Source organism: Castor canadensis, chromosome 16 (assembly GCF_047511655.1).
Source record: "Castor canadensis chromosome 16, mCasCan1.hap1v2, whole genome shotgun sequence".
In the NCBI taxonomy this organism is placed as follows: domain Eukaryota; kingdom Metazoa; phylum Chordata; class Mammalia; order Rodentia; family Castoridae; genus Castor; species Castor canadensis.
This window is the reverse complement of record NC_133401.1, coordinates 51003484-51024573: the sequence shown is the minus strand read 5'-3', so window position 1 is coordinate 51024573 and position 21090 is coordinate 51003484. Positions and strand designations below refer to the sequence as shown.

The 21090-nt window shown below is 37.3% G+C and overlaps 1 protein-coding gene across 8 annotated transcripts in view; it reads right to left on the bottom strand.

Moving 5' to 3' along the window:
- The window catches only part of Dmxl1 (Dmx like 1), a 132795-nt gene that overhangs the window by 98180 nt on the left and 13525 nt on the right, over positions 1-21090 (bottom strand). For all 8 annotated transcript variants that reach the window (XM_074057012.1, XM_020168526.2, XM_074057015.1 and 5 more), the window contains 6 exons: positions 19785-19910; positions 17081-17152; positions 12888-12966; positions 9186-9318; positions 4372-4438; positions 2723-2901 (listed from right to left, as the gene is read on the bottom strand). In XM_074057012.1, the coding sequence (XP_073913113.1) occupies positions 2723-2901; positions 4372-4438; positions 9186-9318; positions 12888-12966; positions 17081-17152; positions 19785-19910 (656 nt within the window). The remainder of the gene's footprint in view (positions 1-2722; positions 2902-4371; positions 4439-9185; positions 9319-12887; positions 12967-17080; positions 17153-19784; positions 19911-21090) is intronic.

Below are 21090 nucleotides of genomic sequence, written 5' to 3'. Positions count from 1 at the left end.
GTATTCACTCATTAGAGAGCCTCAATTTAATAAACTAAATGTCAGGCATAGTAGTACACACCTGTAAGTTCTAACTACTTAGAAAGCTGAGCCCGGGAGTTTAGGTTCTCAACAATACAGCAATTCAGCCTCAAAAGTAAAGCAAAACAAAGCAACTACCTTACATACTGAAAAATCAGAAAAAGCAGGCTAAAATGAACCAATCCTTGTATGCACATATGAATAATAAAAGAAAAATTAAAAAAAAAAAAAAGAAAAAGCAGGCTAGGTGTGGTGCTTCAAGTCTATAATTCTAGCTAGTCAAGAGATAGAGATTAGGAGGATCATAGTTCAAGGTCAGCATGGGCAAAAAGTCTGCAAGACCCCACCTCAACCAATCAAAGCTAGGAGTGATGGCATGTACCTGTCATCCCAGCTATGCAGGAAACATAAATAGGAGTGCAGTCTAGGCTGGCTAAGGCATAAAGTGAGACCCTATCTCAAAAATAACCAAAGCAAAAATGATTGGAGGTATGGCTCAAGTGGAAGAGCACCTGCCAAGCAAGAGCAAGGCTTTGAGTTCAACACCCAGTACTGCTAAAAACAACAAAAAACCAATGGACTTTGATGGGATCCTTCTCATGAGAAAGGGTCAGCCTTCCTACCGTATACCTGCTGGAAATTGGTGAATCAAAAATGAAAACTAAAGAAGCTCAAGAAGATTAGTTGATTTTTAAGTGACATGAATCTGAAAATAAAGTTCTGGGGACCTCAAAAAAATGTCATAACTGGACTGGGGGTGTAGCTCAGTGATAAGTCTCATGCAAAATTCTAGCTCTAATCACCACAGTTCTGTATGCTATAGAATTTAGTTTAGACAGAAAATGCATGGCCAGAAGTTTTTTTTTTTTAACTACAATTCTTTATTGCTATTAGCAGACACCTTTAATGGCTCAGTTTAAGGCATCTGCCACTGTCTTCCCTATGATCAGTTTTGCCAGCACAAAGTGAGCTGCAGAAACTCATGAGCCTCCTTTGAATAGTTGGTGGATGGAGCATCTGCAAATGAGTCAGATGAAATGATGTGATCCTAAGACAGGTCTAAAAGGCCTGCAGTTAATGATGACAGCTGGGATCATTCAGAACTTTAAATCAGTAGTTAACATCTGTCATGACCTCATTCTACTCTGAGCACATTTTATTTATGTAGTGACAGCCTGAGAGGAAACAGCAATAGTCTGACTGAAGCTGAGGGAAGGTTGCTTTTGTTAACAATACACACTGTCCATACCACTGTCCCTCAGCCCAAAGAAATGGCACGTCTTCTAAAGAACGGAACCACTACTTATCCTTCCCATACCTATGCTTTGTTAGACTGGCGGGCCTCAGTAGGAGGAAAGTAACTACTGTACTATAACTCAAAAAATCTAGACATATTTGGGTACAGCAGCTCAAGCCTCTAATTCCAGCTACTCGGGAGGCAGAGATCAGGAGGATTTTGGTCTGAGACCAGTTCAGGCAAAAAACTTGCAAGACCCCATCTCAACCAACAGCTGGGTGTGGTGATGCACATCTATGTGCCCAACTATGTGGGAAGTATAAATAGGAGGTCCAGGCAGCCAGAGCAAAAATGCAAGACCAGACAGGCCATGGTGGCTTGTGCCTATAATTCTAGTTACTCAGGAAGAAGAGGTCAGGAGTATCACTGCTCAAAGCCAGCCCAGGCAAATAGTTCGCAAGACCCTATTTCAAAAAAAAAAAAAAAAATCCAAGGCAAAAAAGGGCTGGCAGAGTGACTTAAATAGTAGAGTACATACATAAGAAGTGTGTGGCCCTGAGTTCAAACCCCACACCACCGAAAAAAAAAAAAAGAAGTGAGACACTATCCCAAAAACGACTAAATGCAAAGGGTGGGGCATGGTCAAGTGGTAGAGCATCTGCCTAGCAAGCTCAAGGCCCTGAGTTCAACTGGAAATACTACAAAAAACAGAAGAGCAAAATAAAGTCAACTAATGATGTGGGTATACAAGCAGAGATTAGTTTAGACTGTCTCAAATGACCAAAGTCACAGAATACTGAGGAGGTAAGAGGAAAACATACATGGTGATGCCACATTGAAAGCTACCAGGTGTTACAAAAGTGATTTCTGCATACACTGAAAGATTAGGCTTCTCTGACTTAACACAAGTATAGGGGAAAACTCAGTGTGATATCAAGTTTCTCAAAGACTACAGGAAAGAAAAGTACTAACAGGTATGCACAAGTGTGATTATATGGGTTGAACTAATGCCTAATTCAGAGCAAGATCAGCCTATTCTCCTCAAAGATGCTGGGTGCAGACAGGTAAGTGCTGAAGACTCGTGCTATATCCTCTCAATAAAGCTCTTTTTTAAGAAAGAAACCAGAAGACACATATACTAGAAAGTACAAAATGAGGAGAGTAAATGTGAGAAAACCCACATAAACAGCCAAGTGAAAATAAGAAACAAAGGAATTGGACACAAAGCACAGAGAAGAAAACATGCAAAGACTTCTGACATGGAGGTAAACAATCTCAGCTCAATCTCTTTTCACATGACTCTCATCCTAAGTGTCAGTCATAGCTGACTCAGAGCGTGAGGTGTTAGGCCAGGGACTACCTTGTATCCCTCTAATCTTCAAAGACTCTCAAAGTGAGAAAACCTAAAAGTCACAATGATGATGCTTTGCTTAACATATAGGAAAACATGACCAGTCTACTAACCTAGGCATGTATTTGCTTGTTTTGCGCCAGGAAAATCCATTTACAGCTCGAGGATGGGCCAGATATACAAAAGAAAAGTCAATTTCTCCTTGGGACTGTTTTTCTGAACTTCTATCTGGAGAGGTAACAGCTGTCCGCCAGTTTTCTACATTATACCAAACCTTTAAAAGACAGTCATCCTAAGGGGAAAAGAACACAAAAACATCCAGATCAGAATCAATTAAAAGTCAAATTAATAAATTAAAAGTCAACTTAATTAAAAGTCAAACAGTACGATGGACATTGTGGTCCTACCTAATACTCAGGAGAACTGGAAGTACAAGGACAGTCTGGCCCACATGGTGAGTTCCAGACCAGCTGGGCTACATGGGGAGACCTTGTCTCAAATAAAAAAAAAAGAAAAGAAAGAAAACCCTAAACAATAAGTCAGATTTTTATCCTCAATAGCAGAAACCTGGGGATAGGAGGAAGGGTTGGGCACTGAGAAAATGAGAAGAAAATCTGATTCTGATAATTTTCTATTACATTACTTCTGTGCGCTGAGAAATGAAATGTAGGAGCATGGAAAATACTTGCTAATTAGTATAGAGGGGAAAGAGTCATTCAGGGAAGACTGACAATGAAAAACGCTTCTTCTTCCATAAGCAAAGTATCTAATAAGAGCAACACCATGAGCAGAATTACACAGATTGCTAATTATGGAAAAAAGGGACACTTCATGAATTGTCATGAGTTTTCAAATAAAATGTGACAACGATCACAACTAGTTAGCATCTACTCTTACAAAAGTCTTCTAGCAAATCTGTACCTAATTTGGACAAACAAGACTAAGAAAGACTAGTACCAGGTGTTGCTCTTAATCTATAATTGAATTTCCACCTGCAAAGTCAATCAGAATGAATACTCCACTGCTCTCCTCTAAAGAATTTTTAAAAATTAAAAATTACTGTGGTTTTAGAGTATCTCACGCTCAGTTTGCAGGATTGGAGCCATGAGAACAGTGTATTCAGTCAAACTACAAGGACTTTACAAACTACTCTGTGAATTAATGATTAAACATGAAACAATTTCAAGAAAATACACTGTTCTAAAATCCACAGGAAATAACAAAGTATGGGCACTAAGTAATGGTCACAAATGTTCCTCCCATGAACCCACAAAGATGTGTATTTTACATGCAGTCTATACACATCAGCTCTACACGCAGAAGCTATGCTTACTGTCTATGTATTACATGTAAAGCACTAAGCCGGTCCTCCACATACAATATCTAAATGAAGCCCATGACAGATGGCCTCTCAGGTCATCATCACCAGCTGAGAAGGCTTGTTCAGCTGGGGTGTACCTAGATCTGCCTCTAAGTCTCATCTGTCTGTTACACCATACTGCCTTCCAGCACTATGATATCTAGCCAATTTTTCTATTTAATATTTTTAATAGAAATTAATGTTTTCAAGTTAAATCTCATGTATGAAAATGGAAAATAGAGACATGTTGAAACTATTCTAGGAAGGCAGGGAGGAGAGATAAAGGAGAAGGATGGAGGGGGTGAATTAAACTATTATACAGTATAAGAATTTTTGTTAATTATTTTAATTTCAAAATAAAAATTAAATACACAATTTGATAATAGCATTTTCACAATTTACCTTCCCAGCAGTGGCAAAAAATTCTCCATCTGGTGAAAATTTCATTAAATGAACTTGAGAAGAAGTTCTGTAAATTAAACAGATAAATAATTTGCAAGGAAATTAAATTGAAGAATTCAATATTCTTAAAATTATACTTCAACCAGGTGTCAGAGCCTCACGCCTGTAATCCTAGTTACTCAGGAGGCAGAAATCAGGAGGATTGAGGTTCAAAGCCAAGACAGGCAAAGACTTCTTGAGACTCTATCTGGAAAATAACCATCACAAAAAAGGGCTGGTGGAATGACTCAAGTGCTGGAGCATCTGCTTAGCAAGCATGAAGCCCTGAGTTCAAAGCTCAGTACCACAAAAAAAAAAAAAAAAAAATTGTAAGTCATCAGTTCCTGTGTTAAGTTTCACATTTTTATGTTGCCCAGGCTGGCTCTCAACTCCCAGGCTCAAGTGGCCCTCCTGCTTCAGTGCTGGGATAACAGATGCACCGGCTCTAAAAATACAATCTTTTTTTTCTTTTTCAGTGCTAGGGATTGAACCTAGGGTTTCGCACTGCTAAGCACATGCTCTAACTCTGAACTAGCACCCTAATTTTTTTTCTTTTTAGAAACAGGATCATGCAAGGGTAGCCCAGGCTGGCCTGGAACTCACCATATAGTCCAGGCTGGCTTTGAACTTGTGATTCTACTGTCCCCACCTCCTGAGTGCTGGGATTTACAGTTGTGAGCCACCATGCAGGACCAGCCCCCTAACTTTCAAGTATATTTGAAAAATGAGCAAACTACTAAGATAAATTTTAAATATAAAATATCTATTTTCTAAGAATCATACAAGTAATGATTTGTCAAAACCTTTTAAAGCCTAAAAAAAATCATAGCTGGTCTCCTTAAAATGTAAGAAAGAATGGCTTCCTTTTAACGTGGAAATCTGATTTCCAGAGCCGCCATGCCAGGAAATACATTTTCAGATAGTGAGTTAATATTTTAATATAAATTCTGTCTTCCACTGGGAAACATCCACCCAAAGGTTAAATGTGGGTACTAGAGGATGTGAAGCGAGCATGGGTTCAGGTGGCCAGTGTCACCCATCTACTTGGTACATAACTGCCTTTTCTTCTCAAAGGAACTTTGCTTGTCTCCTTGCACTGCCTCCCCTCCTCAACACCCCCCCATCACCATCAGTTCTTTCTTTGGTCTTGTCTAATTCATGCTTAGATAGCTAGATGTACACTAAACTTATTCGCAAATATGCAACGGGGAATTCTGCCACGTTTCATTTCAAATACAAATGACTTTTTTTTCCAATTCTAAGTATAATAAATAAATAAATAATGGAAAAAGTTGATACTGATGGATGAAAAGAAGAAAATGAATAAGTATAATGTCACCAATGCATTAATACAGACTTCCAGACCCTTTTTTCTCTACTCTCCTTCTCCATTTACTTTCTGCAGGGGAAAAGGGATGATAGGTTGGGAACCTTATTACAATAATATTACAATTGCTTTGTGAAATTATTTACTTATTTTAAAATGTTATGAACTGGGAAGGAGACATGGTTCAAGTGGTAGAGCACCTGCCTAGCAAGTGTGAAGCCCCAAGTTCAAACCCCAGTACCACCATAAAAAAAAAAAAAAGAAATGTCATGGATATCTTTGCATCTAGATGCAAAATGTGTTCATGTGTCTGGTTATATAGAGCTGCACAATTATTTTACTGGCTTATGGCATTCCATGGAACACATATACAATGATTTCTGCCATCTCCTAATTCTTTTGCTGCACCAATAAAAAATGTGGTACAATGAACACTTCCACATACTTACTTTTTAAACATCTGCTTACTTTAGGGATATCATAATCCAAAGTATTAAAATTGCCAGGCAAGGTGCCATAATGCCTATAATTCTAGCATTCAAGAGGCTGAGGTAGGGAAATCTCAAGTTCAAAGCCAACCTGGGCTACATGTTTCAAAAAAAAAATGCACTGAATACAGGGTATGGTGGCTCATGCCTGTAATCTTAGCTACTTGGGAGGGGGAGATTAGGAGGATCACAGTTCAAGGTCAACCCTGCCAAAAACAAAGTACCTCGACTGCATCTCAGCCAATGAACAGTTGGGCATGGTGGCATGAGCCTATCATCTCAGCTAAGAGAGAAGAGTAATTAGGAAGATCTTAGTCCAGGCCAGCCCAAACAAAAGCAGCCCTATTCAAAAATTAACTGAAGCAAAAAGGGATGGTGGTGTGGCTCAAGTGGTAGAGTGCCTGCCTAACAAGTGTGAAGGACTGAGTTCAAAGCCCAGTACCACCACCAACAAAAACAAATGACTGAAACTGCCTGCTGTTCATGATTGTGCCCTTGCTTCCCTACTTTTTCTCAAAGCAGCAGCTAGAGTTGTCTTTTTTGTGTTTGTTTTGTTTTGGTGGTACTGGGGTTTGAATCTAGGGCCTTGCACTTGCTTGGAAGGAGCTATACCTCTTGATTCATGCCACCAGCACGTTTTGCTTTAGTTATTTTTCAAATAGGTCTTGCTTTTATGCCTGGCCAGCTTGAGCCACAATTCTATTTATGCTTCCTGCAAATCTAGAATCACGGCATGCATCACCACATCCACCATTTTATTGGATGAGATGTGGCCTCTAACTTTTTGCCTGGGCTGGCCTCAAATTGCCATCCTCCTGATCTCTACCTCCCTATAGATGTGAGCCATTGCTCCCAGCACCTAGAACCAGCTTACTAAAAGGAAACCAGGTATCAGTACTCCTATTAAAAACCACCACCAACTTCCCAACTCATTCACAATAAAAAGCAAAGGCAGCTAGGCATGTACTAAATTTGGGACTTTCCTTCTATGACAACTCACAGAGCACATTCAAGTTCTCCTACAGAAGGCCTTCAATACACCTGTAGAAAAGGCAACAGGACTCTCCTGCCCCTCCTCCACAGGAAATCTCTTTCCAAACAATAACTTGTGCAAAATCCTGTTCCCTCTCTGCATACTAACCTTTTTTAATGCATATGACCTGGATGAGGAAAAAAAATATACGGGAGCAGTTCTTTCAAAGCCTCCTCTGTAAGTTTTACACATAGGAGATCTGCATTTCTCTCACTGAGATATTTGACAACTGCCCTATTATTGATTCATATAAAATTGAGTCAGGAAGAATTCTACTTAACATCTGTTGTACCAGTTTACTGATTTATTATCCGCCTTCCCTTCAAAGCACTTTTACAGCTGCCTGGAACATGACAAGTACCTAACAAATATCTCTGTTGAATGAAAGAAACCTGGAATTGCTATCTTAAAATATTAAAAAAAAAATTAAGCCTATCAACTCATACTTCCAAACTGCTCTCTAGAAAGAAAGAATCAGTTGCACTCCCTCCCTTATTAACAGTCCATAAGAACCTGTTTCTCCAAACACTGCTGATAGCTCTGAGCCACCTTATTCCTTTGGAACATTTCAGGCTCTGATTGAGAGAGGTCTGAGAGTCATGTATGCACTGCACATTCTGAAATGTCGTTTACCCTCATGGTCCCTTTTCTTCTCTAGGTAACGCTTAAGACCTCCTTTCAAAAGAAAACATTACCCCCCAATTGCACATATTTCCTCTCATGTTTTTGTTTCCTTGTATTTTTCTGCCTTTCTGCTTTGTTGATACAGTTAGACCATTAATTTTCCCGTATCTCTCAGTTTCTACTTTTGCTATCATATTTAGAATGTCTTTCCTTAAACAAAGCAGCATTTTTGTCCACCAGCGATGTAAAATAAATGACAAAAATTAGCTGAAAAGATAATTTAAAATTATTCTGTCAGCCACAGGGAAAAAAGTAAAGATAGACAGGTAAAATTAGTTTTGTTTTATTTAACCCAGTACCTAAGAAAATTATCATTTGGATATGTAATCAAAAGAATTATTGGAGTATTTACTTTTTTCATGCTAAGCTTTTAAAATCCAGCATGTACATCATACACACGTAAATTGTAAATTCTTTTATTTAGTACAAGTTTGATATCCTCTATGCATCTAACAGCACATCCCAGTTGGACTGACTGTACTTCATGTGCTCAGTAGCTGCCATATTGGACACTGTAGCTCTAGACTGTAGAAATTCACCCATGAGTTCTTCTAATATTTATGTGTCATTTGTAGAAATTCAATGATTTTCCTCCATCTGATGGTTATTTTGGTACCAGGTATGAAAGAGACTCTAACTTCACTTTCTCCTTCACAGAGCTAGCTATGTTATATATGGAATGACCATGCATAATTGAGTCTAATCTGGGCCCTAAAAATGTCTGTTCCTATATTAACAAAATGCTTGATCAACTGTGAAATTCATTTTACTATACTATATAGTTTTACTCTTTTCTTTCAGAATTTCCCTGATTTTCCCATAATTTGTTCTTTCAAAATGTTTAGAACTATGCTCAAAGTAGAAATTCCAATAGGATTTTAACAAGGATTATGGTCATATCTACATTAATATGAGAAAAACAGACTTTCTCACAAAAAGAATACTTCAATTCAAAAGCATGAAAGGTTTCTCTGTTCCCTTGTATGATTTAGCAAATTTTCACTTAATGATCTTCTATAGAGGCCTCACACATTCTTATTTCTTTCTAGTTATTTTGTTTGATCTTTCTTTTAAAAAATGGATTTTTGAAAGATAGGAAATGGCAGATTATCTGTGTACAAGAAAAGATATGTCAGACTAAGATCATGACTGTTAGTATGGTTCTATACCAACTGAAATGCATTTATAAGAAAATCATTCACAGAATGGACTGGCCAGTCTAATCCTCTACTTCATTGCTTACTTGCAATGCCAAATGCATCTCCAGTCCCCAAAGTTAAGATCCATTTTCTCTGGATTTTCATCTTCAGTTTGCTTCTGCAAGTTAACATTGGACCAGAGTTGCAAAGAGCTGGAACCAGTCAAAAGACGATTTCCTAAAAAACAATTATTCACCAATTATTATTTAGGTACCTAATGCTGAGTTAAGTTACCTGCTCAAGAGTTTCATATAATACTATAAAGATAATACAACTTCTTTTTTGAAGGGGACAGTACTGGGGTTTGAATTTAGGGTCCTGTGCTTGCTAGCTAGGTGCTCTACTAGTCGAACCATCCCTCCTCACCCCTTTCTGCTTTAGTTGTTTTTCAGATAGGGTCTCACCTTTTGGCCAGGGGCCAACCTTTGACTGCGAGCCACCAATCTATGCCACCTGTAGAACTGGGATTACAAACACAAACCACCAACTCCAGCTAAATAGTTGAAATGGGGTCTTGTTTTTGCCTGGGCTGGCTATGAACTGCAATCCTGCTGGTCTTCACCTCTGGTGTAGCTAACATTACAGGCATGCATATGGCCTACAACTCCTTTTTAAAAAGTAAAATGGCGGGCCCAGTGGCTCATACCTGTAATCCTAGTTACTCAAGAGGTGGAAATTAGGAGGACTGCAGTTTTGAGGCCATCACCAACAAAAGTCAATGAGACCCATTCTCAACCAACAGCTGGGAACAGTGATTTGCGCCTGTCATCCCAGCTACATGAGAAACACAAACAGAAAGACTGCAGTCCAGACAAAAATATAAGACCCTATCCCAAAAAGAACTAAAGTAAAAAGAGTTAGAGTTGGCTGTGGGTGTGGCTTAAGCACAAAGTCCTGAGTTCTGGCAAAAACGTAAAAAAAGTAAAATAAAAAGATACTTTGGGGAAGGAGGAAGAAGGCTTTAATTCTGTTGAAATGGCTTGGGAAACAGGGGAAGAGATCCTATGACCTCTCAATTCAACAAACATTGAATTAGCATCTTCTTTCTGTCAGGCACTTGTCCTGGGCACTGGGATACCATGACAAAACAGTCATTTTCCTGATGAGTTCACATTCCAGTAAAGAGAAAGACATGGAAAATTAAGATTCGATATGAAAGAACTTCAATTTCTATGTTCCAAAACTAACTTATGTTCTAGATTCAAGTTTTAATCTATTGTTTTGATATGCAAGCATCACAAATAATACCTATCCTCCACTACTTATAAATCTTATAAGCACTCTTCTTGTCCTCATAGATATATGCAAAGTGATCTTAAATCCAGTTATCAAGAAATGTCAATTCTGTTGCCAAATGATTTCATATCTGTGTGTTCCTTTCATTATTCATTCGCTCAGTATTAACTGAGTTTCTACTACGGTAAAGGCATGAGATTATTTCTCACTCAGACTACTAAGAATGCACCCTCCCCAAAAGTCACCCTGCACGTTGTTCTTCCTTCCTTTTTTTCTTCTACTATACTGCTAGAAAGCCAATCTTACAAACCATAAATTTTAGCCATGAACCATAAATTAATAAATATTAATTTATTTCAAAAATAATAGTTTTTGTCTTCATAAAACCCCTTATTGCACCAATAAAAATAATAGCTTTTAGGGCTGGAGGAGTGTAGCTCAGTGGTAGTGTATGTGCCTAGCATGCATGAAACCCTGGGTTGGATATCCAGCAATACAACAAAAAAAAAACCAACAAAACCAGGCTAGAGGTGTGGTTCATGTGGTAAAGCAGCTGCCTATCAAGTGAGAATGAGTTCAAACCCCAGTACCATGAAAAAAAAACAGTCTTCTAAAAAACAACAACAACAAAACCTATAATACTCTGTAGACAATTAAGAAGAATTAGGGCTCAGGGTATAGCTCAGGGGTAAAGGATGAGCTTAGCATACACAAGGCTGTGGGTTCAATCCCCAAGGCACACGCACACACACGCACACGAATAAATTCAAATTCCTTAGCATGACTTTAAAGATCTTCCATAATGTGCTACAATTTTGGAGTCATTTTAGCTCCAATGAAATGAGTATTATTAAATACTTCTTAGATTACAGCTTATCCTTTCTCTGTGACTTTAAGGCTCACTGTGGTGGAATAGTAAAAATGATTCAAAAATCTTGTCTCCCTGTGTCCACACTCTCTGCAACATGACTTTGCCACACCTTTCATCAAGAGGGAATCTATTTCTCCCACCTCTTGTATACGGGCTGGACTCATCACTTGCTCTGCCATATAATGAGGCATGAATGTATCACTGTGGACTTCTAAGCTCATGTGTCAGGACACCTTGGGGCTTGTGCTTTCACACTCAAAGCTAGTACTGTGTAAAATTTATGCTACACTGCTAGAGAGGCCAAAAAGAGAGACAGGCCTTATGGAGAGCAAAGGTGTCCGTGGACAGCAAGCACCAAGACCGTAGATGTGAATGAAACTTCCTAGAGTCTCCGGCCACAGAAAAGCTGCTTCAGGAACAAAAGTCGAGCCATGCCCACAGAACACAGTAGTAATTCCTATGGGAATCACGGACAGTGAAATGATTGCTGAGATAAGCCATTGGACTTTGGGGTGGTTTTATTTTTGTTTTTTTTTCTTTTATTATTCATATGTGCATACAAGGCTTGGGTCATTTCTCCCCCCTGCCCCCACCCCCTCCCTTACCACCCACTCCGCCCCCTCCCTCTCCCCCCCACCCCCCCAATACCCAGCAGAAACTATTTTGCCCTTATTTCTAATTTTGTTGTAGAGAGAGTATAAGCAGTAATAGGAAAGAACAAGGGTTTTTGCTGGGTGAGATAAGGATAGCTATACACAGAGTTGACTCACATTGATTTCCTGTGCATGTGTGTTACCTTCTAGGTTAATTCTTTTTGATCTCACCTTTTCTCTAGTTCCTGGTCCCCTTTTCCTATTGGCCTCAGTTGCTTTTAAGGTGTCTGCTTTAGTTTCTCTGCATTAAGGGCAACAAATGCTAGCTAATTTTTTAGGTGTCTTACCTATCCTCACCCCTCCCTTGTGTGCTCTCACTTTTATCATGTTCTCAAAGTCCAATCCCATTGTTGTGTTTGCCTTTGATCTAATGTCCACATATGAGGGAGAATATACGATTTTTGGTCTTTTGGGCCAGGCTAACCTCACTCAGAATGATGTTCTCCAATTCCATCCATTTACCAGCGAATGATAACATTTCGTTCTTCTTCATGGCTGCATAAAATTCCATTGTGTATAGATACCACATTTTCTTAATCCATTCGTTAGTGGTGGGACATCTTGGCTGTTTCCATAACTTGGCTATTGTGAATAGTGCCACAATAAACATGGGTGTGCAGGTGCCTCTGGAGTAATCTGTGTCACAGTCTTTTGGGTATATCGTTTGGGCTGTTTTTAATGTAGGCATATACTTATGAGCTCTTCTTAAAATTCCTTCTTTTTCCTCCTCCTTCTACTCACTCTCATTGCCAATCAGGTCAAAAGGCTCCTCTTCAATAAAACTTGGGAATTAATGTCTCTTTCTAGCTATAGCGCTTATCATATTCTATCATTTACTAAAGTATATATTTACCCTTGTTTCAGTATAAACTCTAAAAAGCACTTACTTTTGCATGCACCAGTCTGACACAGGAAATATTTGAGTAATAAAGGCCAGAATCTAAGCACTGACATTTCATTTAAGTTAATCCTGCTTACTTTCTTACCTGTAGGATCCCAAGTGATATTGTGTGCTATTGAGTCCAGAAAAAACTGGCCCCTTTTCTGCCACTGATTATAAAATTCCTAAAATTAGAAAAAAAAAAGTCATTTAGCCAATGCTGATTAGCATCTTTTCTCTGTAAAATATGTGCTTATTATTTGTTAAAGCACGCAGTTACCTGTTTTCATTTATTACCATGTAACAGTTGTACAGGAGGATGCATTGTGATATTTATGTATGTGCTGACCTCATAACTTAGTTAGATTAACCCCCTCCATCACTCTCCCTCTTCCCCCTCCCCTGTTCTTAGAACAATTTCAACAGGATTCATTCTATTTTCATATTTGAATATAAAATACATCTGCCATATTTGCCCTCCTTCACTCTTTCCTTATGCCCACCCCCCCTCCCACTGGTACCCACTCCCAGAAAAGACTTATTTTACCCTCCTGCCCTTCTTTTTTCTTTTTAATTAAGGTTTTGATTTGGTACTTCAGGCCTGTATATATCTTGCTTTGCTGCTACTTACTCACTCTCTATCACCATGCTCCCCTAATATTCAATGGCTTACAGTACAGTGCATTATATTATACTCATGTATAGATGAGTTATTTCAATATTTTTCATTCTCTAACATTTTCCTTCCCTCTCCTGCCTCCTGTAGCCCCCTCAGACAGACTCACTAATATAATTTCATTCTCTCTTTCACTGTATGTATGTGTGTACATGTGCCTATGCGTGTGTATATATATGTGTATATGTACACACACACATATATATGTGATCATCTATGTAGCTATATATACATTTAACTTTAGGTCTAGTTTCCACATATGAGGGAAAACATGCAACCTTTGACTTTTTTGGGGCATGGTTTACTATACTTAAATGAGGTTCTCCAGTTCCATCCATTTACCATGCCATTCTTTTTAAGGAGAACACACATTTCAATTCAGTCAAGAAAAACAGGGACTGTCTGATGGAGAAGATTACTGTGAAAACATCCATTGTTAAAAGTGCTAAAGTCTACCATTAGTTTTATATTTTTTAAATTTTTTATTAGGATATATTCGGTGTACAGGGGGATTCATAGTGACAATTCCAATTAGGCTTATATTATACATTAGTTAGAGTATTGCCCCCACTGTCTCTCCCCCTCAACCTTCTCCCCACCCCCACTTAAAGCCATTGCAAGAGGGTGGAGTTTTTTTGTTCTATTTAATATAAGTATATGAAGTTCATCAAACATATACCCTCACTTTAATCACCTTCATTCACCCTCCCCCTCTGACTTGTACCCCCACACACATACTGTACCTATACCATTAGCTTTTTGTTTTTTGTTTTTTTTGTTTTTGTTTTTTTTAAAAGCAATCAAGAAGCATATACCACCTTAGAGAGCAATCTTAAGGGCTGCACGTGGATTACCTTTGGTATTTTATTATAGTTACGGTCAAAAGTTTAATGTTAAATGTGTGTCTGTGGCTCTGCTGATGGTATGTGGCAAAGTTCAGAACATGAGATGCAGCACTTTCAATACACACTTTGCCTTTGTCTATAAATCAGTAAAAACTGCATATTGCTACATGGCCGAGAAAACACACACACACACACACACACACACACACACACAGATATCATAAATGAAATTCTGGTTTTACTACATGTGATCAAACTGACATTTTCTATTCTATTTGGTTTCCTTTTAAATTCAAGTAGTGGCCTACTAAATTGATTTGCCTGCTAAGTAATAGAGAGGGATCATCCATAAATACTCTTTTAGGTGTTTTGTTTGTTCTGAGACACAGTTTCATGAGGTAGTCCAAGCTGGCCTCAAACTTTCAATCATTCTGCCTCAGCCTCCCTAGTGCTAGAATTTCAGGCATGTGCCACCACACCCCATAAATATCCTCTTAATGTGTGTCCCTCAAGCTTCAGTACAACAAACAATAGCCTAAAACGTTTATTGAAAGTTCAACTTTCCAAAACCCATGACCCAAAATTCAGGTTCACAGAATGCGCAATACCTGAGGTGATTCTGACAACCAGCGGCCTGCAGATGCACGTCTATGAAACATTGGCATAGCAGGAATTGCTTCAATGACAGTGAACAGAGCCCTCTCTAAGGCTAGATGCATGTACATGGCACAACCTATGCTTACAGAGTTACAAATTCCCAAGGCAGAATCTAGACACATACTATTCTGAAGTGCACCTTTCGTGGAGAACTACAATCTCAAAAGATGATTCTAGAATATACAGAGAAAAGGGAGTTTTTTTTGCATGAGGACTTAACATGTCTCTGAAACCATATTATACAACTATACTGTGTATGTCTTCCAAGTCATACGACTTTTCCATTTGATCCAGCTTTCCCTTCAAGGTTTTTAGCTTCTCTGCAAAGCCAATAGTGTCTAACAATTTAACTACCCTCCTCTTGTTGAGTACTTTGTAGTATTACATTCATCAACAATAAGTAAGAGAAAAATAAGCTAAACTGAAATCCTCCTTTCTCTTAGAAATAAAGGCGTTTTACATTTTACATAAAACTAATTTTTAAGTCACCTTTCCATTCAACAAACACTTATTGAGAACCAAAACATTTTGTTCTGTGAAGGGTAACATCCACCTTTAAAATTCATTTTTAGTACTGCTAATTCATAAGGAAGTAAGAACCTCTAAAATTGGATTAACTAGGTAATCTATAAGTGCTAACAGAAATCAGAAAGAATTGTAGAACTCCTTCAATGATATTTAAAGATGGATGTGGGTTTAGTGGTACATGCCTATAATCCTAGCATTTGGGAGACTGAGGCAGGAGGATCCTGAGTCCAGTCTACCTTGGGCTACCTAGCAAGACCCTATCTCAAATATATATCTCTCTATATATCTCAAATATCTATATATTTGAGACACGTATATCTATATATAGACATGTAGATATATAGACGAATTAACCCAGGGAAAATATTTTTATTAACATAAGGTAAGGAAAGAATATTCACACCTAGGAATCATCAATAGAGCTGAGCCTCAATAGTTGTTTCACTGGTCAAATCACTTATTTTCTTTATGCCTCTGTTACCGGATTCAAGAGAGACAGAGACAGAAAAGAAAACATAAAAGAGAGAAAGACTTCAGAAAGAAGGAAGGAAGGAGGGAAGGAGGAAGCTATCTAAACAAGAGGAAAGTTGTCTAAACTACGTTAGAGATAATTTGCATTTTACTAACGATACAAAAATGATCAAAAGATTAAAATAGTGCTTAATTTGTTACATTTCCACACATCTTTGATATGATGTCATCCTAATAATAACCCCATCAAGAGTGAACAGATATTAGTCAATTTCAGAGTGGAGCAAAGAACCTTATAAAGATGACTTTCTCAAGATCAAATAGCTATAAAGCAGCAGAAATAGAAAGCAGTCCTAAGAATCCTAACCCACTGCTCTTTCAACTACTACTGCCCTCTTTCGTATGGTTTAAATAACTACTTTAATCTTCAGTAGATACAGGGGAAAAATGTGGTCTGTCATATTTAAAAACATAAAAAACACCTAAGAAACATAGTATAAAATCCCAACATTTATAAACTATTGGTTAACCAGTTTTCAAAACAATTTCTGATATACCTTCTTTATAAAGAAAAACAGCGTTATCGATCCGATAACAATGACATTACATAATAAGAGCAAGAAACTAAGTCCTGAAAGTATGTTAACACTGAAAGTAAAACATATAACTAGGAAAAAGCAGGAAAAACTTCACAAAGACAGACGTAAAAACCAAGAACAATATGCTATGTGTGGCTGCACAATGGTGTTGAATACCAACAATAAAGTAACAAACTTTAAATTGTTGACTCTTTTAGTGTATATTAAGAAATAAAAAATGTCAGGAGAGAAAAAAAAGCATTTCAAGAAAATTCACTAGCACGATTTACTGTAATTCAGTTCCAATAAAAGAATGAACTCTATTTTAATTTGGAAGCTGGATTTAACATCTATCTTCAGTTACAGTCTATGTAACTTATACTAATTTATTTGACGCTCTCTCTGATTTTATAACCTTTTAATAATAAAGGAATTTTCAAACCCCAGAACCACCGAAAAAAAAAAAAAAGAGAGAGAGAGAGAGAGAGAGAGAGGAGAGAGAGAGACATTTCAATTCCCAAAAGAGAACTGGTAAATTACTGACCAAATTTTTCTTTTGTCTTGGTAGACTGACTGGTTCAAAAATAGAGATAACGTTTCCGTAGGATGCTGCAATCTTTTAAAAAGAAAAAAGAAACTTATTATGGATATATTGATAATACTGAGGACATATTAATGTTATGGATATAGTAGTAACATATTATTGGCATATTAATAATAACATGTGGATCAAAAGAGCAAATTAAATAAATACTGTAATTCTACATATACCCCCCTAAACACAGACAATTTCATTCACTGATATTCACTGATGATTGAGAACCTAGCATTGCCACCTCTGTGCACTGGGCAAGTTGCTCTCTCTCAGCCTACCACAGAGGGTTCCCTGTCTGTGTTTATAATGTATTTGATACTTTCATCCTAACAGTCTTATTTTGAGCTGAAAAGAATAATTGTAAGACACTTAACATATAATAAAATAATATATAACATGCATATAGTTAATGTTAGTTCTTTTCCTCACAGAAGAAAACAAAACAAGTGTCATCCTTGCCAAATATGGAATCTGATATGATTTAAAAATCAGTTTGGGATAATCTGTCCTTAAAGCCAACAACTCAGCCTGCATATATTTAAATTCTTAAAAATAAAACTTAGATCTATTCCTTTGTAAATTCCCTCAGTACATTTTTTTTAACATTTTACTTACCTTTCAAATTTATTTTTTGTATTTTTTTATTTTGGGGGGAGTGCAAGGGTTGAACCCAGGGTGTTGAACATCTACTCTATCACTGAGCTACATCCTAACTCTTTAAATTTACTTTCAAACCAATGAAACAACATTTTCTGGCTTTGTTTATAAGGCAGCTACATAAGTGAATCCCATATAAAGAGCATCACACAAAGGGGTGGTAGAGTGGCTCAAGGTATAGGCCTGGAGTTCAAGTCCCAGTACTGTCCCCCACCCCACCACACCCCTCACCAAAAAAAAAAAAGCAGTAAAACGTTTAGAGGTGACTGATCACCAATTTGGCTAGAAGAGAGTATTCCTTATAACAGAATAATGAACACGGCCTGAGCTCTGTTCTACAAGGATTCATGCCAATGTGAACAATTTGAACTTTTCCAAGGTAATCCAAACCTGAGAAGGTATTGAAGCTGATGAATGACAAGACAAATGCAGATGAATTTTTTCAGAAAAATTAATCTGCTGGGTATACAAAGACAAAATGTTAATAAAACACTATTGTCTATGTGTTGAATACATTTTCCTTCTTAAAAGCAAACAGAAGTCTCTAGGTACTAGAACCTGAAATCTTCTGATACTTTCAGGAAGACTTTGGTAATAATAACACCTATAGATAAGGAAATTTGTGTTCTATTTGAATGATCTTAAATCAATATGACTTCTTCGTCCGACTTGGGACTGTCATGTAGTCTACTCTATCACTAAATGATAGCTCTCATTATAAATTATTAGATTTCCAGCATTAACTAGCTCTACTGAGTCTGGATGAAGCAAATTTTTCAGGCAATAATAAGGATTACAGAACTGCAGAGCCAAGAGATCAGACAAACGAGAATGAAAAAAGACTCAAATATTTTTAGCATTCCATAGTAATATTACAAGAACCAATAAAACTTAACAAGAGAAAGACAGATGAGACATCTGCAACTATATTAAAGAGAAGGGATACAGTGTAACAAAAAGAACTGCAATACAACAAATAGGTAAAAACTGCTATTGTTGAAACTTCTTTAACTAAATGTATCTTTAGGTCCCAAATAGTGACTTTTCATACTAACAGGGTTATTAGAAATCAGGACCCATTAAAAAGTATACTGGGCCCGTGGACTCTAACTCATAAGGCAGTATTTATTCTTCACACAAAACGTTCAAGTGGGTTGGGTATAGCTCAGTGGTTAAGTGGTAGAGTTCAGTGGTAGCTTAAGCATGCATGAGGCTGGATTAAATCCCAGCACTAAAAAAAAATTCTAGTGTAATCATGTAGGCAAACAACATATTCACATATCTAAGGAAAAAAATGAGTTTGTGGAGTTCAATCCATACCTAGACCTGGTCACCTTTGCCCTACAGTGCCATTCTAACCCAAACGCACACACTATGAGCACATCTCCCACTCAAGCCAAGACCAACTGGGTCTCAAGTGATCCACCACAGCTATGTGCCATTTCCTTTGTTCTGTTGTTATCTGACTTTCAAAGTTACCTTTTTTCACTTTTCATGTGCAAGTATGTCCACCCAAATTTTCAATTTTTCTTATAGACTTGGAAATTAATAAAACATTACAGATTTTAGAAGTTTATCATACTTTCCATACAAAGTTAATCTACCTATTTACAAAGACTGACTACCAAATGAATCATCTTCTGCAAAAAATGTGTAAACAGACTGAAGGCTTATTGTCATCTCTTTCCCATGAGCCAATTAATTTTTTAAATAAGTTAGCTTTTGTCTGGGTTGGGTTTTTTGGTTTTGTTTTCTTTTTGCAGTGCTAAATAAGCTTCCAATCTATAATAAATATTATGTTTCTTTCTCAATTCAGAGAAGATTATGGTGCACTTTTAAATTATGTAGGAACAGAATTCCTGACACCCTCCAAAAGAAGTCCACAGCTACTCTGTCCTTGAAACAAGTCTCTAACTGAAAAGGAAATACATACTTCAGAGATTAACCAGAAAAAAATATTCAAAATAAACTTGCACATTACTGCAAGATTACAAACCTTGCCTTGCTGCATTGAGCAGTCTATACACCCTACTTGAATGTTTCCATGCTGAGCTCCTGGGATGATCTGTAATCTTTCAAAATCACTTCCCAGTATTACAATGTCACATCCAGATGCATATGCCTAAGAAAAATAAAAGTGACAAAGTGTCAAAAACATTTATAATATAGAAATGTAGCATATATAGCACTGAATATTGTGTTTTAAATAGACCAATTTTAAATGTTTTCTTTAAAAAAACAAAAACCTTTACTTGAACTATTTCCCTGTCTTCCCATATACAGTCCAAGAGCAGATTCTCCCAGCCCTATCTGTAAACCAACTATGTCCTCTTTTTTCATCTCTATTGAAAGCTCCACCCTTGTCTAAGACACCATCACCTCACTCCTAACAGCTGTTAACAATCCAACTGCTTCCATTCTTGTCTCCCTCTAATTTATTTTCATACAAAGAGTGATTTTTTTAAAAAAAAGTTTATTATACTAAATAATTTTCCTTGCTTAAACTTCTTGAATAAAATCCCAACTCCTCACCATAGTCAAACCCTACATGTTTATCACCCTCCTACAAATCCATCTCAGGTTACTCTTTCCTTTTTTGCTCCTAACTGGCTCCTGCTCCTACATCACCCTTCCTTCTGTTCCTTTCTCTGTCTCAAGGGGGTTTACCTGACTTGTATCTGCAAGGGCTAAGCGAGCTTCTTTTCAACATTTAGATCTCAGCTACCTACCATTCTTAGTGCTTTCGTCACATTACTGTTTATTTTTTTCATAGTACTATATCATGATTTGTAGGTGTCTTTGCTTATTGCCCATTTCATTGCTAATACCTATGAAAAAGGAAAGTCATCTCACAGAAAAGCCACTATAACCAAAAAGGGTAATTGTCCCAATGCTTGTTGGCAAGTATTTTGTAGAACTTTTTGATTTTTTACATCAACTAGCACAACTCTTCCAGCCAAAACTTTTTTGTGTCTTTTTCCACCTTCTTTGATCACAAGTTTCTCCCATTACAGGACATATGGTTGTCCACATAAAATTCATATATTTATTATAGGCAGACATATAGTATAACATGTTGGCAATAGAACATGTGCCACAAACCATTTTCCATCTAAGTTCTTAGAGTCTTCATAATTTCATGCTTTCTTAACACTTTTGTACATATACATATGTTAAAATAAGAAATTACTTCATATACACTTTATCTTCTTCCTACCAAAGTCAAAGTGGCTCTGTATAAGCCATCAAAAATGCCAGAAAAAGGGACTCGAAAGAGAATACAAATAAGCATGTTCATGTTG